Below are 25,875 nucleotides of genomic sequence, written 5' to 3' on the forward strand. Positions count from 1 at the left end.
TGAACTCTGTTTTGGTTCAGTATTTCTACCCATTTAATTATCTCTCTGATGTGAACTGGGGATAGATGAGGTTTCACTCCATTCTGCTCGAGAGGATTTTGGGAGGATATCCCAGCTTATCCTTACCTCTTGATGTTTTTATCATCACCAGCAATGACTTGGTTATTTTCAGTGACCTTGTCACAGCTCTCATTTTCTTTTTATTTCTTGTAGTGTCTTTGTCTGGCTTTGGTATAAGATTATGCTGGCCTCAGAATAAGTCTGCAAGTGCTCCCTCCTCTTCAGTTTTTTTGAAGAGTTTGAGGGGGATTGATGTTAGTTCTTCTTTAAATGTTCAGTAGAATTTTTCAGTGAAGCAGTCTGGTCCTGGACTCTTAACTTTTTGGGAGGCTTTTGATTACCGATTCAGTCTCTTTACTAATTATTGGTCTGTTCAGATTTTCTATTTCTTCATCATTCAGTCTTTGTAGGTTGTGTGTTCCTAGGAATTTATCCATTTCTTCTACTATATCCAGTTGGTTGATCTGCAGTTGGTCATAGTATTCTTATAAGTCTTGTTATTTCTGTGACATCAGTTGTAATGTTCCCCTCATTTCTGAGTTCAGTTATTTGAATCTTCTCTTTTTTCCAAAATATATCTAAGGGTTGTCAATTTTGTTGATCTTGTTAAAAAAAAAAACAACTCTTAGTTTTATTGGTTTTTTTTTTTTTTTTTGCGGTACGCGGGCCTCTCACTGTTGTGGCCTCTCCCATTGCGGAGCACAGGCTCCGGACGCGCAGGCTCAGCAGCCATGGCTCACGGGCCTAGCTGCTCTGCGGCATGTGGGATCTTCCCGGACCAGGGCACGAACCTGTGTCCCCTGCATCGGCAGGCGGACTCTCAATCACTGCGCCACCAGGGAAGCCCTTATTGGTTTTTTTTCCTATTTTTCTATTCTCTATTTCATTTATCTCTGCTCTTTAGTCTTTATTATTTCCTCCCTCCTGCTAGCTTTGGGTTTAGTTTGTTCTTTTTATAGTTCCTTTAGGTGTAAAGTTAGGTTGTTGATTTGTGATCTTTCTTCATTTTTTTAAAAATATTTTTAAAACATTATTTTATTTTTGGCTTGTTGGGTCTTCATTGCTGCATGTGGGCTTTCTCTAGTTGCGGTGAGTGGGGACTACTCTTCGTTGTGGTGTGCGGGCTTCTCATTGTGGTGGCTTCTTTTGTTGCAGAGCATGAGCTGTAGGCACGTGGGCTCAGTAGTTGTGGCTCGTAGGCTCTAGAGCACAGGCTAAGTAGTTGTGACACATGGGCTTAGTTGCTCCGCGGCCTGTGGGATCTTCCTGGACCAGGGCTCAAACCTGTGTCCTCTGCATTGGCAGGCGGATTCTTAACCACTGCACCACCAGGGAAATCCAGGTCTTTCTTATTCTTTAATGTAAGTTTTTATAACTATCAACTTAACTTTTAGCCCTGCTTGCACTTCATTCCATACGTTTTGATATGCTGTGTTTTTGTTTTCATTTGTCTCAAGGTATTTTCTAATTTCTTTGTGATTTCCTTTTTGACCCATTGGTTGTTTTAAGTGTGTTGTTTAATTTCCACATATTTGTGGGTTTTCCAGTTTTCTTTCTGCTACTGATTTCTAGTTTCTATAGTGATTGAAAAACATACTTTCTATAATTTCAGTCTTTTAAAATATGTTAAGACACTTGTTTTGTGTTCTTGTACGTGATCTTTCCTGGAGAATGTTCTATGTATACTTGAGAAGATTGTATATTCTACTGTTGCTGGATGGAGTGTTCAGTATATGCCTTTTTGGTCCAGTGTTGTTTGTTCTATCCATTCTTGAAAGTGGAGTATAGAAGTCTCCTGTTATTATGTTGCTGTTTTTCTCTTCAATTCTGTCAGTGTTTCCTTCCTAGATTTAGGAGCTCTGATATTTGGTACATGCATATTTATAATTGTTATATTTTCTTGGTGAATTGACCCTTTTATCATCAAGTAATATTCTTTGTCTCTTCTAGTAATTTTTTTTAAGTTATTTATTCGGCTGCATCGGGTCTTCATCGAGGCACGCAGGATCTTCATTGCAGCGCTCGCTGTGGTGCGCGGGGTCTTTGTTGTGGCACGCGGGCTTCTCTCTAGTTGTGCTGTGCAGGTTTTCTCTTCTCTAGTTGTGGCGTGGGCTCCAGGGCACGTGGGCTCTGTAGTTTGCAGCATGCAGGCTCTAGTTGAGGTGCGTGAGCTCAGTAGTTGTGGCACGTGGGCTTAGTTGCCCTGCAGCATGTGGGATCTTAGTTCCCCGGCCAGGGATCGAACCTGTGTCCCCTGCCTTGGAAGGCGGATTCTTCACCACTGGACCACCAAGGAAGTCCCTCTTCTAATAACTTTTGACTTAAAGTCTATTTTGTCTAATCTTAGTATAGCCACAACTCTCATGTTATTTAATCCTCGCTGAAGCTCTGAGCCATTAGTGTCCCAACAGGGACAGGACACTATTTCAGATAGGGAAATTGAAGCACTGGCTTTTCCCAGATTCTGTAAAAAAGTTATGTTGGAACCCAAACCAAGAGCCCCCCCTTCTCCTAGTTTCCAACTAAAATTTGTATAATGTTTCTACCCTATTTGCCCAGCTTTTGAATTGGAGAATGTGATTGTTTTTCAAGCAATTATCTATATGTTTGTGGCCTGATAAGTTCTCTAATAGCCATTGCCTGCATGTTGTTTTGGATTTTTTAAACTGTCTAGTTCATTCCTTGGAAAAAGCTGTATCACCGATACCTGATGAATGAAGAGCAAGCTGTCAGCAAAGTGGATGGTATCCTCTCGAGCTATGGCATAGAGAAGGAGTCAGACCTGTGTGTGCTGAACCTCATCCGGTGAGTCCCCGTTTCCTGGGAGGAAGTCAGTTTCCAAAGTCCTTTCCCAGAAATCAGCACTTACTGGATCACCTTTCCCATGGACGCTGCTGTGAATGTCTTACAGCTACACAGCCACCACTAAGTGCTCCCCGAGTGTGGACCCTGGACGGGCGTTGTGGAGTCTGAGGGATCACCTCCTCCTCCCCGAGGCAGAGGCCTGCGTGCGCCAACACCTCCCCGATCTCTACGCTGCCCCTGCCGTACGTGAAGAGGCTGCAGGGAGGGGAGGGTTGGGGAGGTGACACCTTTTCTCTTTGGAAGAAAGTGTATTGGTGATCAAATTTGGTTGAAGGTTATTTTAGATTTATTTTCAAAATCTTCCTTCAGCCTTCGCTTTGAAGCCTTAATCTTGTCATTGGTCCCATAGAGAAATAAAAGGCTACATTGTTATAGATTCTTTAATTTGGAAGGAATTTTAAAAAGTATTTCATCCAATTTCCCATTCTGTTGAGCGGTTCCAACAGAGGATGGTCATCTAACCTCTACACACTTTGATTAGTAAGGACTTCTTTACAAGGCAGCCCATTGTATTGTTGACACCTTGGGTTATTTGAAAGAACCAGAGAAAAGAAGGATTTTGTACTGACGCACAGTGAGTTAATGAGAAGCTGGAAATAGTCTCCAGTTTCCTTTGTCTTGTGGCTTCTCATCTGGATAGCGATTCTTCTTAAATTTTGTTTTGGAAGCCACATGCAACCTCAGCCTCATTCTGCAGCCAGTCGAGGGTTGGAAATCCAGCCATGTGCATTTCTCTGTCCATCTTTAGTGAAGTGATTGTCGATGGAGTGAGATTTGTTTCCCAGTATGGTTGTAGTGAAAGGTGTGTGGAACTTTGCTTTTGTGGATGCATTTTTAACAGGGAGACTTGCAGTAAAGTTAAGAATGATAGTTATATACTTATATGTCTATTATTATTATTTTTATTTTTATTTGGTTGTGCTGGGTCTTAGTTGCAGCAGGCAGGCTCCTTAGTTGCGGCTTGCTGGCTCCTTAGTTGTGGCTTGCGAACTCTTAGTTGAGGCCTGCATGTGGGATCTAGTTCCTTGATCAGGGATCGAACCCAGGCCTTCTGCATTGGGAGAGTGGAGTCTTGACCACTGAGCCACCAGGGAAGTCCCTATATGTCTATTATTGATATTTCCATGTTAGTGAACATTTTCTTAGACATTAATAAATGGAGCATACGGTGTCCATAATAATAAATTTTCAATAATTTAATATTTAGTTAACAACATTTAATAAGTATTAAATAATAATAACATAAATACTAAATTAACATTTTAATGCCATTGAATTGTCAGTCTTGATTTCCCCCTAAAGACTGCTGTCTTCTTTTGTATCCCCCAGTTTTTGTGCCTCCCAGATGGGCACCCATTTAATAGTGAGCTTGTTTGAGTTGCGTGTCTGGACCTCAGAGCTCACACTGACCTGGTGGTGCGGGTGGGGTGGGCTGGTGAGGAGGCGGGAGGATCACGTCTGTGCAGCGTCTTGCGTTAAGTACTTTATAAATGTTATTTAATCAAAGAAAACTTAAGAACTCAAACCCAAAAATGATGAGAAAGAAGGAATCCAGGGTAAAAGGAGACATGCCTGGTGTTTCCCATATGTCATTCAGGAAGTTTGCGCTCCGTTTAGATGGTCTGAGGAAGGTACACGAACCCCAAACCTGGCTTTCTTCACCGGCTGTCCCATGTGATTCTTACCGGTTGTGTTTTGGGTCTCGTCTCCTGTCCTGTCCACCTCCCTCCTCAGGGTGTCAACGTGTGGGCCTTGGTGGCGGCCATCATCCTCCTGTCCAGCAGCGTCAATGACATCCAGCAGCTGCTCTTCTGCCTCCGGCGGCCCAGCTCCACAGTGACCATGCCAGACATCACCGAGACTCTGTACTGCATTGCCGTGTTGCTCTACGCCATGAGGGAGAAAGGGATCAACATCAGCAACCGGTAACTGGCCCCCGCCCTGCCCCTTCCTCGCGTTACCGCTGGGCGAGCCCCACCACCCACTGCTCCGCCAGGTTCTCCGTGAGGTTTGAGTGCAGTGATGCAGGCAGGCGGGCTCTGTGAACGTGAGGTGCCGTGGGGTCGTACACCATCCCCAAGATAGTGTTTACCTACAGGGCTGTTGAGCCTGGAGTGGACGGAGCCTTCTGTGTTCATACGTGGCTACATTTTGTTCCCCAAAGAGCACATCCTGGTCTGTCTCCTTTGCCTCTGCCCATCGCAGCCAGGCATCTCTCCCAGAACCGTGCTCTCCAAATATTTACCTCCAACAGTGCAGGTAAATATAGCTCAGCTCTAGGTATATTTAAACCCTTTTCTTCCCTTTTTTTCATAAAATGGTGGTACATATTTTATTTTTAGCAATGATTAGGAGTCTAAAAAACATCTGAGGAAAAATAAGATACAGGTCATGACTGAATTTGAAAATCTCTAATCTGCTTTTTTCCTGTTAGGATTCACTACAACATTTTCTATTGCCTGTATCTTCAGGAGAATTCCTGTGCTCAGGCCACAGAAGTCAAAGAGGAACCATCGGTCTGGCCAGGGTATGTCTGTAAGGGTGTGTGTGTGTGGACGTCTTTGATTCCTGACTCTCGTACTTGAAGAGGAAAAGGTGTTTTGTTTTAACCACTTTATTGAGTTATAATTTACATTAAATAAAATTCACCCATTTTAATTGTATAATTCAATAATTTTTAGTAGATTTACTGAGTGTGCAACTAACATCATAACCTAGTTTTAGAACAATTCAATCACCCTAAGGGGAGGCAGCCCTCCCCTTTTTTCTGGTTAAATTTTATTCGTCCCATTTGGTTTCCTGTTTCATTTTTGACAGTCTATCACCTGATCTTTTCAATTCCTTATTCTTTTCCTGATTTCTCTTCTGTAATGATTATAGCAAGAAAACAACCATCCAGCTGACACATGAACAACAGCTGATCCTAAGCCATAAGATGGAACCTCTCCAGGTGGTAAAAATTATGGCATTTGCAGGTAAGGGGGCTGCCATTCCTGGAATGCCTCTTACCACCTTACCCCCCACCTGCCAGAATATCTTTACCTTAATCTATTATTGAACTGCTGCAATTAAATCATCTAAAAAGCAGTTGCCAAGGGATAAGTGCTTTTTCTTACCACTCCAGGGGGGCATCCACACTGGGCTTCCTGCTGAACAAATGGTCCATAGGAGTTTGTTTGTGGGGTAGATGCCACTGGGATTGATCCAGCCTATTATGTATCATCATATCTGCTCAGACACTGATTGCTTATGGGGCGGTAGGTCATGTGAATCCCTTGTTCAGACAGTGTCAGGAGCTCCTTGATTTCTATAGGGTGAAGTCTGGAAGGGCCTCCTACCTTTTGGTTCTAACATACATTACTCAGTCAGCTAATTGTGCTTCCTGGCTCTTAAAGTACTTGGTTGCTCTTTGAACCTTTGCTCATACTATTTTCTCTACCTGGAATGCCTTCCCGCTTCTTTTCTGCCTAAATATTGTACTAAAAACAACAGCCACTTTATCAAATGTCTGCCCTGTGCTAATCCTAACATTCTGTGAGGTTGGTTTATTTATTTATTTTTTGGCTGCACTGCGTGGCATGGAGGATCCTAATTCCCCAGGGATTGAACCCATGCCCTCTGCGGTGGAAGTGTGGATGGCTTCCACTTCTGGTTCATTTTATGTATGAGGTTTTAAAGCTCAGGGAAATTAAAATGATGTGGTCCAGATTAAATGAGCAAATACGTGGTGGAGGTGGAATTCAAAGCTGGATCTATTTCTCTCCAGAAACGTGCCTGTTCGCCTACCCTCCCCGTCCCCTACTTCCTCTATCTCTCTGCCATCTGACGTTGACCCCCGTCACTTCTGTGTCTTCTTGGTGGAGGCTTCCTCAGCCCTTTGAGATCTCCGTGATTCTGAACTCTCACTGTGACTAATCTGTATTAACTGTTTGGTGCCTGATTACATAGGAAGAATAGCCAACACACACCTTCTGTAAACACCTCCACACTATGTCATTGATCTGTTGATCTTCAAACAGCCCTGGTAGGTAGGAAAGGAGGTGCTATTTTTCTTCTTTCATAGGCGAGATTTTCTTTTTTGTTTCCAGATCCATATTCTTTTTCACTCTACTGTGTTATCATTATTCTCTTTTTTTTTGTTCCAATTGTTCCAACTGTGTTGGTGTTTTATTCCCAACTAGATTGTAATGCAGGAACCTTGCTTTGTGTTTGTGACATGCCTAGTGTAGGGCTGAATGTGCAGTAGGTGCTCAGGAAATACTTGTTCAGTGGGTGACAGTTGACTAACTGAATAACTGAATGAAAGGTGGGGAGGAGGGGTAGATAGGATAGTTCAGAACAGGTTGGAAGGATCCTTGAATCTCATTTTCATGCTCTTGCTGTCGAAGCATGAATGGTGCCTAGGCCAGCATAGCTACTGTTTATGAGTTCCTCTGCTGGGTACCTGGGTAATTATCCTGCACACCCTATGAGGTCAGTGTTACCCACACAGGCTGAGGAGCAGACTGAAGTGGCCCCTTTAGAGCTGCAGGATCTGCTACCCCAACCCAGGTGGCTCTGTCTTGAGTCTGCTGCTCCCTTCACAGCACTGTTTTTAATTTTCATCAGTACTGGAGAACTTGCCACTGTCTGGTCCCAGACAAGCGGGGAGATAGGCATGGGTGGGACCCGATTATAGCGTCTGTGGGAACCGTTATTCCTGGTCAGAGGGTCACCTCCCTTGCTCTTGGCTTCCTCAGGTACTGGGAAGACCTCCACCCTGGTCAAGTACGCTGAGAAGTGGTCTGAGAGCAGGTTTCTGTACGTGACCTTCAACAAGAGCATCGCCAAGCAGGCCGAGCTCGTCTTCCCCAGCAATGTCATCTGCAAGACCTTCCACTCCATGGCCTACGGGCACATCGGGCGCAAGTGAGCATCATGGTGCCACTGTTGCCATTACGTCCAGTTACTGCTCTCACGTTGCAGTCAGTATACCACAGTGACTCGGAGAAAACTTAGTGCTTTATCTTCATTTACAGGCAGGGAATATGGCCATAGATTGAGTAATTTTTACTTCCCCCATAGAGATATATTGCTACTGAGGGAAGCTTAACACTGTCTCACTGAGGGAGGCATTTTCATGTCTCGAACTGAGGCACAGAAGGTCAGAGTGACTTGCCTAAAGTTCAGGGCATCACCAGTCTGGTTGACCCATTCAGGCTTTCCTCAGAAGCTGGAGGGGAGAAGACGGGGCTGAGGGGCACTTGTTCCAGGCACCCAGGGCCTCTGAGCCATGTCCCCTTGGACGAGAAAGCTTCAGGGAGCTTCGAGGGTCCCCCCCTGGGGCCTCCTGGAGTCTGGTCCACACCTTGGAACAGTGGTATCTGCTGTGAGCCACTTCGTCTCCTGGGTTATTAGATGTGAATTCTGGAAAGCGTAACGGAGCCCTTTCCAATCCTACGAGGACCTCACTCAGCTCCTCAGGCTTTTTTTTGTCACCTGTATGTGCCACTTCCAGTGACCTGGTGGTGTCGTTGGAGAGAAGGGGGCAGACCTGGGGGAGACACTAAATCGCGAGTTGCCACAAAAGCCAACCCGGTGCCTTTGGGACGTGCATTGCAGGTACCAATTGAAGAAGAAGTTGAATCTCTTCAAGTTAACCCCCTTCATGGTCAACTCTGTCCTCGCTGAAGGGAAGGGTGGCTTCATAAGGGCCAAGCTAGTATGTAAGACTCTGGAAAACTTCTTTGCCTCGGCTGACGACGAGCTGACGATCGACCACGTGCCCATCTGGTGTAAGAACAGCCAGGGACAGAGAGTCATGGTCGAGCAGAGCGAGAAGCTTGTGAGTGTCTCAGTCCCTTTGGAGTTAGGGCTCGGGAGGAACAAGGGCTCAACACGGTGCCAGCTTGTACTGGTCTTTGATGTCTTTAGAGCTGCTGGCAGGAGGTAGAGGTGGAGGGGAGACCCTAGGCCAGTTGTGCTGGCTGCGAAGTATATAGGGTTTTCTGTGAAGAGCACTCATCTTGCTTAGTCCTCAGCCTGGTCCTCCATTTCACAGATGGGGCTCCTGCCCAGGGTTTATAAGAGCTTGTCGTGGGGTCTGCTGGTCCAGGGTCGAAAGATGTGATTCTCTTTTCTAATTTTTATCAAGTCTTTTCAGTCATTGACCACACTTTTTATGAATTAACTGTCGGTCATAAATCTAGAGGAATCATCCAGCCTTTCTTGGTTCATCAGATGCTGTGCTCCCTGAGCGATGCTCTACCTCTGGGTGTGGTCCAGCCCCTGGCTTTTGCCCATCTGGGCGCCTGACGTTGACATGAGGCCCTCGTGGAGCCGGGGGAGGTCGGGGAGGGGGGCTGCCGTTCACCGTGAGCTGGGGCCTTTGCTTTGACCCCTGCACATGGACATGAACTCCTGATTTCAGGGTCATGACCTTCACATCACCGTGTCACTTGCTTTCTAGAACAGTGTCCTCGAAGCGAGCCGACTTTGGGACAACATGCGGAAGCTGGGCGAGTGCAAGGAGGAGGCTTACCATATGACGCACGACGGTACGCACGCACCCAGTCCTGAGCCCCGCCGTGGACCCGCCTCATTCCGATTTCTGACTCTTCTGCCCCTTCTTGTAGGCTACTTGAAACTCTGGCAGCTCAGCAAGCCTCTGCTGGCCTCTTTTGACGCCATCTTTGTGGACGAGGCCCAGGACTGTACCCCAGGTGATAAACCATTCAGGACACCAGTAGTCCCAAACACATAGCAACAGTGTTGTGAATGTGTAAGAGGACACGTGTGTGCATAAGTCGATGATTCTTGTCTGTCATGAGGAGGAGTGCATGACGCTTAGTCATTCAGAAACCCTTTGCTGTCTGACTGTGGATTTCAGCACTTGTCTCTCCACCCCCACCCCTCACCCAAAGGAGACTTAATTTTCTCTAAATGTTTTGCTTGCGTTATTCTTAAAATATTGGCTGAGCCTAGGTCACCAGATGATTGGGTTGAGACTCATGTGGAGGGGGAAAAGGTAGTCAATTTAGAGTGAACAATTTGTGTTGTGTATTTTTCCAGTGGCTGATAGAAAATAGTGTGACTAGGTCATTTTGGGGCCTTAAATTATAATATCAGAGAAGATAACTTGCCTCATTTTATATTTGCCTATGTGGTTTCTTATACTCAATGATTTATTCAGGAGTAAAAATAATCTGCATTCGTAGGGTTAGAAGCTGTTTCTTTTGTTTGTTATAAAATCATTTCTTTGGACTGAGTGCACCTATGCTGGAGGGAAAGATAACTGTTGTCCAGTGTGCAAGCGTTTTCATCCTTTTCTGTCTTAAGTTTGGTTTCTTTTTGCTCCGTGGGTTGGTGTCACTTCAGAGCCCTTACTTTCCATCTTCTTGGTCGCAGCGATCATGAACATAGTTCTGTCTCAGCCATGTGGGAAAATCTTCGTGGGGGACCCACACCAACAGATCTATACCTTCCGAGGTGCAGTCAACGCTCTGTTCACAGTCCCTCACACGCACGTCTTCTATCTCACACAGGTAAGCGCTGTCTTTTCTTCCCAGTCCCCAGACGCGTATATACACGCAAGCCTTGTGGCTCCCCACCCTGGTTCTCCAGTGTTGACTATGTGCCAGGCCCCGTGTAAGGCTCTTCATGAGGCTCACTGTGTGTAGCAAATCCGTGCCTCTAAGCAGTGGCTCTCCGTGGTTCTCAGGGGGTCTGCAAAGTCAAAACTGTTTTCATAATAGTTATCTGCCTCTTGCACTATGTTGACATTTGCACTGATGATGCAAAGTCAGTGGTGAGACTGTGGCTGAGAATCTCGGCTTTGGCACCAGCCGGTCCTAGCAGTTGCCTTATTCTTCACTGCAAGGCACTGAGTCAAAAAAGAAAGTAGGCAGTTCACTAAGAACATCTTTTGTTTTTAAGAGTACTATTTTTTTTAATATTTATTTTTATTTATTATCTTCATTGTAGCACACAGGATCTTCTGGTTGCAGTATGCAAACTCTTAGTTGTGGCATGCATATGGGATCTAGTTCCCTGACCAGGGATCGAACCTGGGCCCCCTGCATTGGGGGCGCAGAGTCTTACCCACTGGACCACCAGGGAAGTCCCTACTAAGAACATCCTTGATGGCACAGGAAAAATGATTAATTTCATTACTGTAGACCCTTGAGTCCGTCTCTCTCACAGTCTGTGTGATGAAATGGGAAGTAGGATGAAGTCCTTCTGCCCCTGCAGTGTGCTGCTGTCTGACCAGGAGCACTTTTGTGATTGTGTTGTGAGCTCCACTGCTGCTTCTTTCGTTTGTGCTTGAACGAGCAGCTGACAGACCAATTCTGGTTATTCAGACTTGGGGATTTGGCATTTTCTCAAAAACGCATGCTATGAGCTGTGACTTCAAGGAAAACAGCTGACATATGTATTGCCGAAGATAAACTTGCTTTCAAGTGAAATCCAGATTTTGGAAACCTTGTTTCCAGCATGAGCATGGCAATTCCTGGGGCCTTGATTATCTGGAAAAGCTGTTACATGTTCCTCCCCTTTTCAGCACTCATCTTTGTGAGGCTGTCACACCAGGCTGGATGCAGACAGAGCTCTGAGATTCGGCTGTCTTAAGCTGGGCACTAAAAACATTTGCAAAAATGTAAAAACAGTGCCACTCTTCTCTCTAACTTCTGTTTTGGAAAATACCATTTAAAAATTTTTTTTTTATTTTTTGGCTGCGTCGGGTCTTGTTGCTGCGCACGGGCTTTCTCTAGTTGCGGTGAGTGGGAGCTACTCTTTGTTGCGGTGTGCAGGCTTCTCATTGCGGTGGCTTCTCTTGTTGTGGAGCACGGGCTCTAGGCATGCGGGCTTCAGTAGTTGCAGCATGAGGGCTCAGTAGTTGTGGCGTGTGGGCTCTAGGGCACCGCCGTGGGCTCAGTAGTTGTGGCTCTCAGGCTCTAGAGTGCAGGCTCAGTAGTTGTGGCGCATGGGCTTAGTTGCTCCATGGCATGTGGATCTTCCCGGACCAGGGCTCGAACCCGTGTCCCCTGCATTGACAGGTGGATTCTTAACCACTGTGCCACCAGGGAAGTCCTGAAAAATACCGTTTTAAAAATATGTTCTGTATGTTATCATGTAATGGGGTTATTGTTATATTGAAATGCACTAAAGTTGCTAATGTGGTAATTGTAGGTAGGTACAACTCACGTAAATGATAAGCATCTTTGGGTGCTCACTAATTTTTTAAAGTATGAGGAGTCCTGAGACTAAAAGGTGTGAAAACCACTGCTTTTAAAAACCTCACTTCTAGTAAGAGGATGTGAGACTGCCAGCGAAAGTGCCAGCGTCATCTAAACTGTGTTCTGTTCTTTTCTAGGAGGCCCTGTAGCCCACTCAGTGACCTTATTTCCTGGAGTTTCCCTTGTTTGCTGTAGTGACTTAGGGTGGCATCAACCCAGAGGAATTTTTTTTAATAGACGTTTTTTAGTTTCAGATATATAGAAGAGTTGAGAAGATAGTATGGAAAGTTCTTACACATCCTACATTCAGTTTCCTTTATTATTCACGTCTTATATTCGTGTGGTACATTTGCTACAGTTAATGAACTACTGTGGATACATTATTATAAACTAAAGTCCATCGTTTATTCAGATTTCCTTGGTTTTTTACCAAATGTCCTTTTTCTATTCCAGGATCTTATTCAGGTGACCCTATCTGCATTCAGTTGTCAAGTCTTCTTAGGCTCCTATTGGCTGTGCTCTGTGGTTTCTCACGCTTGTCTTTTTTTTGGACCTTGAAGAGGACTGGTTAGGTGTTCTGTCGGATACCCCTCTGTTGGTGTTTGTCTGGTGGTTGCACTGATGTTTTGGGAGGAAGGCCTTGGAAGAAAAATTGCCATTTTCATTACAAGGTATTGGGGGCCCGTACTGTCAACGTGGTTTATTTATTTATTTATTTATTTGAAAAATATTTATTTATTTGGTTGCACTGGGTCTTAGTTACGGCAGGCGGGCTCCTTAGTTGTGGCATGTGAACTCTCAGCTGGGGCATGCATATGGGATCTAGTTCCCCAACCAGGGATCGAACCTGGGCCCCCTGCCTTGGGAGTGTGTAGTCTTACCCACTGCGCCACCAGGGAAGTCCCCCATCAACATGATTTATAACTGATGATGTTGTCTTGGTCCCCTGGCTGAAGTGGTGCTTGGCAGTTCCCTTCACCGTGAAGTGACTCCCCCCGCCACCCCTCCACACTGTGTGCCTTGGAAGGAAGTCACTGCCCTCAGTGCTCACTCGGGAACAAGAGTTGGAGTGTCTACATAGATTATTCGGAATTCTTCTGCAAAGGAGATTTTGTGTCTTCTCTTCCATTTATTTATTCATTTATTCATTTGTGTCAGTATAGACTCATGGATCTTTATAATTTGAGTTATGGCTCACTTAGAATAGTTCTATAGCAACAAAGTACTGTTTGTTGAAAGTCTTGCTTTCCTTAGGCTGTGTTATTGATATTCACCAAAGTACATAATACTTCATTACCTTAAGTTATAAGTGAATGGAAAAAGGCAATAAATACCACGAGTTTGGGCAAGAATGGTGTCTTTCCAGCTACAGTGGTCAAGGGATTAGTGTGTTGGGCCGCGTTTTGAAGTTACTGCCATGCAGCACGGCAGGGGGAGGGCAGGGAACGCTCAGGAAATGGTGATTGGTCCTGTGGCCGGTTATGTAGGGTTTGAATCGATGTTGAGGGAGCCTCAGGGGGCAGGGAGAGACCCCCTTCCTCCCTTAATTTTCTGTATAATATACGCTTCTTTGTTAGAGGCAGTTTGGAAAGAATGGTAGATTTGCTTAAAAGAAAAGTTTGCTGCTGGTCTCGGGGAACGAAGGGGCTTAAGGCTGTCCAGGCTGCAGGAGTCCTGAAAGTCCATACGTCACCTTTTCTTCGTAGAGTGCTCGTCCTTTTTGTGGCGAGGCACGGGGCTTGATGAACACATGAGGGAAAGATTCAAGTGGCAGAGGGAAAGAGGCCAAGTTGGGGATGCATGAGGTAGGGGTCTCTGAGCTGCGCTGGGAGCAGTGGTAAGAAAACGACTGTAGAAAGCATGGTGGAAGATTGTCAAGGTTTGGATTTGGGGGCAAGAGATAAAGAAAAGCAGGTAACTCTCAGGTTTCAAGATAGAAAATGCTATTCTGAAAACTTAGAATGGTGATTCTTTGCTTTCCAAGCTCCTGTTCTGTGTAAGTCAGTTTACAGTAGGGAATTTCCAAGTACCCATTCCAGGTCGGGCAAGTCAGAGATGCTCAGTGGGGTTTGGCGAGGCCAGGCCTTGGCAGTGGTAGCAATGCGCTCACGTTCTTCAGGGGGTGTTAACTCCTTTCATTGTGTTGTTCTCCCACAGAGTTTTAGGTTTGGTGTGGAAATTGCCTATGTGGGAGCTACAATCTTGGATGTCTGCAAGCGAGTAAGAAAAAAGACTTTGGTTGGAGGCAACCATCAGAGTAAGGCTTTCAGTTACACGTATTTGTTACACAGATTAGCTTCCCTCTTTATCTGGATTTGCCCTAGAGTTTGTGCTCTCTCCCAAAAGGTGGCATTCGAGGTGACACGAAGGGGCAGGTGGCCCTGCTGTCCCGGACCAACGCCAACGTGTTTGATGAGGCCGTCCGGGTGACGGAAGGAGAAGTGCCTGCCCGGATCCACCTGATAGGGGTAGGAGTGCGTTTCTGTTCTCTGCTCTCGCCCGGAAACATTGCCGACGCACAGAGCCATTGAAAACGGCCCACATGTCCAGGCTTACTCTGCACACAGGCATTTGGGTTTGTGACTGTTCCCGAGCCTGCGCTGTGAAGTCCTTCCCCCTGGCCATTCTGGTCCAGCGAGTCCTGTAAAGTGTGGCCCAGCAAGGACTGTGGACCTTTTCCTCCGTTATTTAAAAAAAAAAAAAGAATGCCCTTCTAACCTGTGTGCACGCGGGGCTGCCAGCTGCCTGTGAGTGTCCTGGGGTGTGATGATCAGTCGTGTAAGACAAGCGAGGTGAGGGCACAGCTGGTAAGTGCCTGGGGCTCCAGATGCAGAGTGGACACTGGTTCTAGCTCTGCTTCTTCACTAACTGTGTGTGGCTTGTGGCAGGCGACTCAGCCCCTCTATCTCTGGGACAGCGACACTGCTTGTTTCACAGGGAAGCTAAGAGGGTTGAGTGACATGTGTATGGCATTTTTAACTCTTGGAAGCAAGAGTTTTATGTCTAAGAGACATTCATCCGTTCATGTATGAAAAAAATATTTTCTAGGGCCTACTGTGTGTAGACCCTCAGTACATACAGTAAGTGAATCAAAATAAAAAATTTCTGATGCTCCTTTTTTTAATTTATAAAGATTATGTAACCAAGTTACAGAAGTTTTGGAAATTAAAAGGAAAAAAATCACCCTTAATCTCAGTGTTTTATGTAAAAATTCTCATTTTTGCTAATTATTTATGTCTTTGGCCTTATAGTTATGTATTTTTACACAATTGCATTTAGAGTGTACAAAAAAGAGTATGTGTTTTTTACTCCACCCACGAGCATATTTTCTCCCATGTTGCTATTTGAGTGACTTTACAATACTTTCTCAGTGGATGTAGCATAGTTTAGCCATCTTTGTTATTGTAAGGAAATGGTACTGTTGGAGCATCTTCCACGCCAGGCAGGATGTGAGCTTGTCCTCTCCCCTGTCTCACTCCCACATGTGTCATCCCGCTTGATCACTTCTGGTTACGTTATAATCTGTACTGTCTTATTTTGGTCTCAGTTTGATGTTAATGTTTTATGTGTCCCTTCCCCAAATGATCTAAACCCTTGGAGTGTGGAGCCTTTGTCCTGGGCCCCAGTCAGTGCTCAGTACATGCTTCCCAGTAGAGGTGGGCTGAACTGGGAGGGTCAGGCCCTCTCCTCCAGGAGCTGACCTTTTAACAGATCCAGTACCTGTAGACAGTCTAGTTCTTTCCTCAGAAGGAACAGCGGCGAGTGTTTGTGCTCCACGCTCAGTATTCAGGTCTCGTCTGTCTTCTTTGCTGCAGCTGTTTTATATTCGTGGAAGGTAGATGATTTAAATTGCCTTCTTTGACATGAAAGCAACATGCAGCTAGTTCTTGCCTTTTTTTTAAACGTAGGAGAAGTCTGAGGGAGCAGCCAGAGCTTAGCACTGGGTCATCCCGAGTTTGCAGGCTGCGTTGTGACCTCTGCTTTTGTGCGTAATGAAGGTTCCCACTCGATGTCTTTATGCATTGGGTGCAATTTGAGATCTGTTTCCAAAAAAAGCGTCTCATTTCAAAATCCCACCTCTACATTTGCTTTACTTTGTCCTGTTAACAACAGTAACAAAAATAAAACAAAATTAAAAACAACAAAACACCAAAAAATTCCCACCGAAAAACTTTTTCAGGGGATTAAATCATTTGGATTGGACAGAATCATTGATATTTGGACGCTTCTTCAGCCGGAGGAAGAACGGAAGAGACGTGAGTGTCCTCCTTGCTGCGTGGGGTGGACGCAGGCACACAGTGGCGGGGTGGAGGAGGGCGGGCAGGTTCTGAGTCAGTTCCCGTTTGCTCTGGAGGAGCCAGTGTGGCTTCTTCTCATCAGCGGTGGGATGCCAGAGACCTCCTGTTTTCAGAGGCACCGATGGCTCTTTCCAGACCCTTTTCTCAGGAGTCTAAGTTTCTCTGTCATGCTGGCCCCTAGGCCGTCTTCCCCGCCATCTTTCTGTCTGCCCGGGTGACCTCACACACTGAGACTTCTGCATGGGCCCCATGTGATCCTTTCTAATTTTCTGTAGCGCTTTCGTTTTTTCATTACTGCACAATTTCGAATCCCTGAGAAGCAGACAAGGATGTCAGCAGGGCTCTTGACCCTGAGTTTGGAGCTGGAGGGGCTATGGCACAGGTCACTGCGCTGACTTGCCCAGGCACCCACGGCAGGTTAGTGATGCCGTCGAGCCTGGACCTGGGTCTCCAGCTCTGAGACCATTCATTTATCATGTGGTCAGTGAGGAGTGCACGTCGGTGCAGCCTGTGTCACCTTGACCCCTACGCCTGTTCCCTCTAGGAAACCTCGTCATTAAAGACAGGTTCATCAGAAGGTGGGTGCACAGAGAGGGCTTCAGTGGCTTCAAGCGGTATGTGACTGCGGCCGAGGACAAGGAGCTGGAAGCCAAGATTGCGGTCGTGGAGAAGTACAACATCCGGATTCCAGAGCTGGTGGAAAGGATAGAGAGATGCCACATAGAGGACTTGGACTTTGCAGGTGAGGGACACGGGGGCTCTTCACTTCCCCCTGGGGGCGGGGGCAGCCCGCCTCTGGTGCCTCTTGCCAGCGTGGACATCATGGGTGACTAGGGGCGGCTGTGTCAGTGGAACAAGGCTGCTGTTCTCCTGTGGCCCCTTTATTTCTGTTCTACTTCCAGCCCGTAGAAGGGGCTCCCGAGTCCCATCTCTGCTACCGGCTGACCCTTGGCAAACCCCCAGCCTCTTCTGGGCCTCTGTCCCCTCGTGCGTAGGAAGCAGGCGGTGGGCAGCCGCCATGAGCTCTGGACTGGAACTCGGCCGTGTTCGCAACACCTGCAACGAATTTCTACTTTCCCCTCGTCTTTTTTTTGTTTCTCCCTTTTTTATTCTGACTGAGGTTTCCTCTTTCCCCCTTTTTCTGCAGAGCCGCACCCAGGCAAGAAAACGTAATTAGCGTTTTGGGAGTGGTGGGAAGTGTAAGCTTTTCACCTCTTTCCTTTCTTTCCCAGTCACCCCCTCATCTGCCCGTCCGCTGTGTTTCTGTTCCAGAGTACATCTTGGGCACTGTGCACAAGGCCAAAGGCCTGGAGTTTGACACTGTGCATGTCCTAGATGATTTCGTGAAAGTGCCTTGTGCTAGGCACAACCTCGCTCAGCTGCCCCACTTCAGAGTCGGTAAGGAGACCGCTGGCGCCTCACTGCAGGGCTGCCTTGCTTTTTCTTGCATGGTGTGGCTCCTTGGAAGGATCCTTCTAGAACAAGAAAATCCTCCTGCTCCTAAATTTGTTGTTTTTAGACTGTGTGTTTAGAAAAACTGAGCCTCCAGGGTCCACCTCCCTCAGGGCTGCTCGGAGGGCAGCTGTGTTTATTGCATCCTGTTTAACCTGCACCGGCTCTTCAGCTGTGGGTTTTTCCCCATCAGACAGAAGCTCTAAAACAGTTTACCTGCTCGCCAAGGTGTTTTTCTTTAATTAATTCTCCTTTTTATTAAAGAGGCCCGAAAATCATACAAGGGATTAGTGTAAGCACTCTATCATTTGTCTGCTTTTGTATCAGTTTATACTCAAGGCTACCTGTTAAACTCTAAGCATCTAAGCATCAGTGCTGTTTTTTTTTTTTTTTTTTTGTGGTACGTGGGCCTCTCACTGTTGTGGCCTCTCCCATTGTGGAGCACAGGCTCCGGACGCGCAGGCTCAGCGGCATGGCTCACGGGCCCAGCCGCTCCGCGGCATGTGGGATCCCCCCGGACTGGGGCACGAACCCGTGTCCCCTGCATCGGCAGGCGGACTCTCAACCACTTGCGCCACCAGGGAAGCCCAGTGTTGTTGTTTTGGTTTTAAGTCTTATAATAAAACCATTTGAAGTTTTCCCACAAACAGACACAAAAGCTCTCTGTTAGTCATGGAGTCAAAGTGTGGGTGTTCTGTGCCCCTAGTCTGTTAGAGTTTTGTTGGTGTTTGTAGGAAAATTTTGCTTATAAAGCCAGCAAATCCTGAGGGTTTTTTGGGGCGATGGGGCGTAGTAAACTTTTTTTTTTTTGGCTGTGTTGGGTCTTCATTGCTGCACGCGCGCTTTGCACACGGGCTTTCTCTAGTTGCGGTGAGCAGGGACTGCTCTTTGTTGTGGTGCATGGGCTTCTCATTGCAGTGGCTTCTCTTGTTGCGGAGCACGGGCTCTAGGCGCACAGGCTTTAGTAGTTGCAGCACGTGGGCTCAGTAATTGCGGCACAGGCTCTAGGGCGTGTGGGCTTCAGTAGTTGCAGCACGTGGGCTCAGTAGTTGCAGCATGTGAGTCCTAGAGCACGTGGGCTTCAGTAGTTGAGGCATGTGGGCTCAGTAGTTGTGGCGCGGGCTCTAGGATGCATGGACTTCAGTAGTTGTGCATGGGTTCAGTAATTGTGGCTTGTGGGCTCTTGAGCACAGGCTCAGTAGTTGTGGTGCATGGGCTTCAGTAGTTATGGCTTGCAGGCTCTTGAGCTCAGGTTCAGTAGGTGTGGCGCATGGGCTTAGTTGCTCCACGGCATGTGGGATCTTCCCGGACCAGGGATCAGACCCGTGTCCTCTGCATTGGCAGGCAGATTCTTAACCACTGCGCCACCAGGGAAGACCCGAATAGTAAACGTTTAGATAAGAATATAAATTTCTGTAAGCAGGCTTCTGTGTTGATATTTTTTTCCCCTTTGCTTTCTTCAGAGTCGTTTTCTGAGGACGAGTGGAATTTACTGTATGTAGCAGTAACTCGCGCCAGGAAGCATCTCATCATGACCAGGTCACTGGAGAACATCTTGACTTTGGCTGGGGTAAGAGGACAGCACGAGTTAATTTAACAACATCCGGATTTTACCGGTTTGAATAAGGGATCAGCCAACCCGGGGCCTTCGAGGCTTTTGGTTGGGGGTCTGCATCAGAAGAGAGGGGCTTCTCTTTCTTGGGTGCTTGGAGGCCGATTGCCAGTGGGGGAGGGTCCTTCCTAACCACAGAAACAAAAACCTGGGTTCTTTTCTACGTTCTTTCCTGAGTCAGTTTTAAAAGTTCTTTTTAAAACACTAACTGCGCCCACGTCTTTGGTGAGTTCTCCCTGCTCGGTTAGCGCTCAGCACTCTTCGGGAAGAACAGCAGGAATGTCCTCTGGGTCTGCACGCCCTCCTCCTGCTCCCTGGTCCCTTTTGGACTGGTGGACTCCAGACTTGGACAGAATGTGTCCTGCCAGGGAGAGCGCGTGTTCAGGCACCTGTCCTTGTCACTGGTGAGAAGCAGGAAAGTGTCAGCCCTCCCTCTTTACCCCTCACAGACCAGCCCCCTCCCCCACCCCCTCATTTCCACGTCTTTTCTGCCTTTCAGGGTCTAGAGGATAAGCTGTTCAGTTTTTTCAACGCTGTTGGGTTGAAACTAGAACAGAAATTTGAGCTAATGGTTACTACTTCGTCTGTCTTTCCCTGAAGCAAAGATTCTTAAGCCTGAAACATAAAACTTACACGTAAAAGAGACTGTAAATATTCTTTTTTTTTTTTTTCCTTTTGGCTGTGCTGCATGGCTTGCAGGATCTTAGTTCCCTGACCAGGGATTGAACCCTGCATTGGAAATCTTAACCACCAGATCGCCAGGGAAGCCCCTATAAATACTCTTTTTTCCTTAGCCGTCTCCCAAATGTGTGAGGTTTTGTACAGTAGGAGGATTTAGTCCAAGTGCTGTAGTGCGTGTTCTCTCAGAGGTGAGAACACTGGGAGCCGCGGAATCTCAGCTTTGCTGCTCACGGCTTGGGGCCTGGGCTGGGGGAGATGGGGGGCAGTGGTCCTTTCTAGTAAGTGGTGTCCACAGTCTCAGAGTTGGTAAGTGGTGGTAACACAGAACCCTGATGCTCATAGTTGAATATCTGTTGAGTGTCTGATGTGTTCCAAGTGCGTGTCTAGGCCCTGGGGTGTGATAGTGGGCCGGAGAAATTCCTCCCCTCACAGAGCCTGAGTTCTAGGACGAGAGATAGATGGTAAACAAGTTAGCAAATAGCATTTCTCTTCACATTCTTGAGGAAGAGTGTGTCAGCGCTTAAAGGGAGAAATTGCAGATGAATATGCTGTATGACCTGTCATGGCAGCAAAAGCTTCCTGTGTGAGACTGATGACCTTGCATTTTTATTGCACTTTTCTCTGAACCCTCTCTGGCACTTGTCTTCCATGCCTCTCTAAGACAGGCCTGTTTGGCCATAAGAATGTTTCTGGAATTTGAAGTCAGCTGCATGCTTCCCCAGCAGCTTTGCTTCACCTGGGCCTCGCTGTGTGTAACAGCTAATGTGTCAGCGCTTAGAACTGTAAGCCTTTTTCTTTGGCTGCACCCTTGGTGGCACCTGGGTCACCCAGTGGGGTTTCCAGAGATGACTTAGAGCAGAGTGCTGCCATCTCTTTCTGTCAAGGGCCAGACGGTAAATATCTGAGGCTTTGCAGGCCTGCAGTTTCTGCTGCGTCTTCTCAACTCTGCCACCACAGCAAAGAGAGCTGTGGGCCATCTGTTAACAAACGGTGGGCCACGTCCCAATAAAACTTTATTGACAGCAGCGGACGCGGGTCTGGATTTGGCCCCTGGTTGCAGTTTGCTGACTCCTAGTGTAGAGATAAGCATGGCTTTTTTTAACCTCTAAAACCAGTACCCTAGGGAGTGAAGTAGGAGAGTAATTTTTATGTACAAATAATCTGTACCTACTGTGTGAGTTTTTGCATAAACTTTGATCATAAGTAATTTTTTTTAGAACCTGTAGTATGGTTTTCTTGTAGAACCTGTGTTATGGTAGTGGTTAGATCTGTAACAAAAGCAGATTGTCACATCCGTGACTTTTTGGGTTTTTTTTGCGGTATGTGGGCCTTCCACTGTCGCGGCCCCTCCCACCGTGGAGCACAGGCTCTGGACGCACAGGCTCAGCGGCCATGCTTCACAGGCCCAGCTGCTCCGCGGCATGTGGGATCTTCCCGGACCGGGCCACGAAGCCGTGTCCCTTGCATCGGCAGGCGGACTCTCAACCACTGTGCCACCAGGGAAGCCCTCATCTGTGACTTTTAATGGAGGTCTTGTAGAGCAGTGATACTTCACAACATGGGCTACATAAGGAAAATTTTGAGACGTTTTAAAGTTGAGAAAATGGTATATCGAATTTCCGTGTACAAATCACCCATGTGTATATTTGGAGTCCACATCTCTAAAACGCCCTGGACCTTTCTCTCGTAACCGTGGTCCCATTTTATATCTTATAAAATTTATGGTGATTCCTTATGGGCTCTACTACCCATTCTGCAGTCATACTTTTATGATTATCTCAGAAATGTCTTTTACAGTTGATTTGTTCAAATTAGGACCCAAACGCATGTTTGGTTATAAGGTCTTTTAAGCTTCTTAATTTAGAGCAGCCCAGGACCCCCTGCGTCCTTTCTGATGCTCCTGTCTTTTTGTGGAAACCGAGTTGGTTGTCCCCCAGAACGTCTCCCGTTCTGGGTTTGTTCTGCTGTCCCCCGCCCTGGGCTCCCCATCACTGGAAGTCACTGCAGGGGCATGACTGGATTTGGGTCTAACTGTTCTGGCCAGAATCCTCCATGGGGGGTGGGGTGGGCAGGGGGCTTTGCTATGTGTTGCATCCCATCAGGAGGCGTGATTTCAGATTCTCTCCCTCTTAGTGATGCTCAGACTGTTTACCTTTTTAGTAGACAGGGCTAGGAAATCCATATTTTTGAAAAGAAAAATCAACAGTTCTGATTATTATCATACTGATAATTCCAATCGCAATTTTTAATTTAAACTTCTTGTTGTTAAACGTGACACAAATGTATAAAACACACGGGCGGGTGCAACTAGGGGTGAGGTGGGCATCCACCCAGGTCAGGAGAGTGGGTCTGCCAGCTGTCCCCACTGCCTTCCTGATGGCCTCACAGCCAGCACCCCCACCCCATCCACACCCCCGGGAGTAGCCACTGCCCCAGCTGTGACCACAAGCACTTTCTCACTTTTCCTCAGAGTTTTTTGCCGAGTGTGCACCACAGACAGTGAAAACCTTTTCTTCACCTGCTGTCCTTCTGCTCCCATTTCGTGAGGCTGCTCTGTGTCCGCACTGTCGGAGCCGGTGGCCAATTACATTTATAAACCTCATCACTTGTGGTTTTCCAGCCCAATCAGATTTAACCTTTAAGGATTTTTACTTCTTTTAAATGCTTGAATATTTTCTCTTACACTGAAAATCTTGGTTCCGAACAGTATTTATTACTTACTTATTTACACTATTCTGTGTATAAAAGTTTTAATGTAATACCAGTATTACTGTTGGCAGAATACTGTATGGAATTTAAGATTTCCTACCATCTCTGTTTCCCCACATTCCACTGAGGATGTGCAGTCAGAAGAGCATGTTCTGAAGGTGCCTGAGATGAGTCTCTCTTTGTGTGGTATGATCACCAGTTTAATTGTAGGCAGATATGTTTCTTTGTCTACACTTCCTGAAAGAATTGCTTTCCTGTTTGATTATCTTTTTTGAATGTATAAAATTTACGTTTTCAAAGTGAAAACTTTGTAACACATGTATCCCCGAGAAGTCTCATTCCCTCCCTGTCTCCTGCACACTTTCTTTCCCTCCATTGTTGATAGCTAGTTTTTACTTATTTTTAAATTTTTGGCTGCGTTGGGTCTTCATTGCTGTGCACGGGCTTTCTCTAGTTGCGGCGAGCGGGGGCTGCTATTCATTGTGGTGCGCAGGCTTCTCATCGCAGTGGCTTCTCTTGTTGTGGAGCAAGGGCTCTAGGCGCGCAGGCTTCAGTGGTTGCAGCACGCGGACTCAGTAGTTGTGGCATGTGGACCCTAGAGCACGTGGGCTTCAGTAGTTGTGGCATGCGGGCCCTAGGGCACAGGCTTAGTAGTTGTGGCACACGGGCTTAGTTGCCCTGCGGCATGTGGGATCTTCCCAGACCAGGGATTGAAGCCGTGTCCCCTGCATTGGCAGGTGGATTCTTAACCACTGTGCCAACCAGGGAAGTCCCGATAGCTAGTTTTTAAAAATTAGTTTTTGATTTATCCTTCAGTATTTCTTTTTGCAAATATTGGCAGATATGTGTACATATATTCTTCTGTTCTCCTTTTTCACAGAAAGTAGCATTCTGTAAAATTCTGTACCTCACTTTGTCACCGAGAAATAGACATGGAAATCATTCTTTATCAGTTCCTTTTTTTTTTTTTAATACATTTTTTAATAAATCTTTACTGGGGTATAATTGCTTCACAATGTTGTGTTAGTTTCTGCTGTATAACAAAGTGAATCAGCTATATGCACACACATATCCCCATATCCCCTCCCCCTTGCGTCTCCCTCCCACCCTCCCTATCCCACCCCTCTAGGTCATTACAAAGCACCGAGCTGATCTCCATGAGCTGTGCAGCAGCTTCGCACCAGCCATCCATTTTACATTTGGTAGTGTATGTATGTCAGTGCTACTCGCTGACTGCATCCCAGCTTCCCCTTCCCCCCTGGGTCCTCAATCTGTTCTCAACGTCTGCATCTTTATTCCTGCCCTACCACTAGGTTAATCAGTACCATTTTTCTAGATTCCATATATATGTGTTAGCATACGGTATTTGTTTTTCTCTTTCTGACTTACTTCACTCTGTATGACAGACTCTGGGTCCATCCACCTCACTACAAATAACCCATTTTCGTTCCTTTTTATGGCTGAGTAATATTCCATTGTATATACATGCCACATCTTCTTTATCCATTCGTCTGTCGATGGACATTTAGGTTGTTTCCATGTCCTGGCTATTGTAAATAGTGCTGCAATGAACATTGTGGTACATGTTATCTTTTTTTTCTTTTTTTTTTTGTGGTATGCGGGCCTCTCACTGCCGTGGCCTCTCCTGTTGCAGAGCACAGGCTCCAGACGCGCAGGCTCAGTGGCCATGGCTCACGGGCCCAGCCGCTCCACGGCATGTGGGATCTTCCCGGACCGGGGCACGAACCCGTGTTCCTCGCATCGGCAGGCAGACTCTCAACCACTGCGCCACCAGGGAAGCCCCATGTTATCTTTTTGAATTATGGTTTTCTCAGGGCTATATACCCAGTACTAGGATTGCTGGGTCATATGGTAGTTGTTTTTAGTTTTTTTTGTTTTTGTTGTTGTTTTTGCGCTACGTGGGCCTCTCACTGCTGTGGCCTCTCCCGTTGCGGAGCACAGGCTCTGGACGCGCAGGCTCAGCGGCCATGGCCTATGGGCCCAGTCGCTCCGCGGCATGTGGGACCCTCCCAGACCGGGGCATGAACCTGTGTCCCCTGCATCGGCAGGCGGACTCTCAACCACTGTGCCACCAGGGAAGCCCTGTTTTTAGTTTTTTAAAGGAGCTGCATACTGTTCTCCATAGTGGCTGTATCAATTTACATTCCCACCAATAGTGCAGGAGGGTTCCCTTTTCTCCACACCCTCTCCAGCATTTATTGTTTCTAGATTTTTTGATGCTGGCTCTTTATCAGTTTCTAAAGCTCTTTCTCCTTTTTACAGCTGAGTAGTATTCACTGTGTCCATTTATCATGATTTATGTAGCTCCTCACTGATGGGTATTGGGTTCTTTCCAATCTTTTGGTTTTAAAACTAATGCCACAATGCATAATCTTATGCACAAGTCATGTTCTGTTTTTGCCAGTGCTTCTTGGGGATACATTTCTATAGTCTAAATTTCTGGGTCAAGGGTAAATGGATATGTCATTTTTCTAGGTATTGCTAAATTCATCACATGGATTTTATACCTTAGAGTCCCACAAGTTATGTATTCGAGTCTAATAGGCTTTTTAAAACTAACTGGAAGCTTATCAGTTGGTCACTGCATATATTTTATGGGGAAAATGAATTTTCTCTATGGAAAAAAGAACACAGACTCTAGAGAAATACTTCCCCCTTACTGAGGCTGGGCTGGGAAACATCTGTTGGCCCACAGGGTGGGGGGCTCTGAGGAAGCCCCAGAAATATTGCCCATTTGTTTCTAAGTCTAAAGGACCTTGCGTGAGGACTTCTGCTTTTTCTTTATCGCAGCTGCAATATGAACCAATTTGGGGTCATCCTGTTTCAGAAGTGGCTAAGTCTACCCTCAGCTCATGGGGGATCTTGGAGGTTCTGGAGGGGGAGAGGAGGGTAGTCACTGGAGAAGGTGAAAGCAAGTCGTGCCTGGTGAGGATTTAGAACAAAAGGGAGCCCTTGTTTCCTG

At 46.5% G+C, this 25,875-nt stretch overlaps 1 protein-coding gene across 4 annotated transcripts in view; it reads left to right on the plus strand.

Annotated features, from left to right (window-relative positions):
- Positions 1 to 25,875, plus strand: part of FBH1 (F-box DNA helicase 1) — a 45,329-nt gene that overhangs the window by 14,321 nt on the left and 5,133 nt on the right. For 2 of the 4 annotated variants that reach the window (XM_027121554.1, XM_027121557.1), the window contains exons 4-19: positions 2,735 to 2,865; positions 2,972 to 3,107; positions 4,660 to 4,850; positions 5,360 to 5,452; positions 5,806 to 5,900; positions 7,665 to 7,833; positions 8,527 to 8,749; positions 9,374 to 9,461; positions 9,540 to 9,626; positions 10,282 to 10,448; positions 14,298 to 14,397; positions 14,487 to 14,608; positions 16,321 to 16,396; positions 16,983 to 17,180; positions 17,711 to 17,836; positions 19,354 to 19,460. In XM_027121554.1, the coding sequence (XP_026977355.1) occupies positions 2,735 to 2,865; positions 2,972 to 3,107; positions 4,660 to 4,850; positions 5,360 to 5,452; positions 5,806 to 5,900; positions 7,665 to 7,833; positions 8,527 to 8,749; positions 9,374 to 9,461; positions 9,540 to 9,626; positions 10,282 to 10,448; positions 14,298 to 14,397; positions 14,487 to 14,608; positions 16,321 to 16,396; positions 16,983 to 17,180; positions 17,711 to 17,836; positions 19,354 to 19,460 (2,109 nt within the window). Of the gene's footprint in view, positions 1 to 2,734; positions 2,866 to 2,971; positions 3,108 to 4,659; positions 4,851 to 5,359; positions 5,453 to 5,805; positions 5,901 to 7,664; positions 7,834 to 8,526; positions 8,750 to 9,373; positions 9,462 to 9,539; positions 9,627 to 10,281; positions 10,449 to 14,297; positions 14,398 to 14,486; positions 14,609 to 16,320; positions 16,397 to 16,982; positions 17,181 to 17,670; positions 17,837 to 19,353; positions 19,461 to 25,875 lie in introns of those variants that run through there. The other 2 variants (XR_003435952.1, XM_027121556.1) reach the window with 2 other exon arrangements.

Source organism: Aethalodelphis obliquidens, unplaced genomic scaffold, assembly GCF_003676395.1.
Source record: "Aethalodelphis obliquidens isolate GAN/ISIS:26980383/991018 unplaced genomic scaffold, ASM367639v1 scaffold23, whole genome shotgun sequence".
Classification (NCBI taxonomy): Eukaryota; Metazoa; Chordata; class Mammalia; order Artiodactyla; family Delphinidae; genus Aethalodelphis; species Aethalodelphis obliquidens.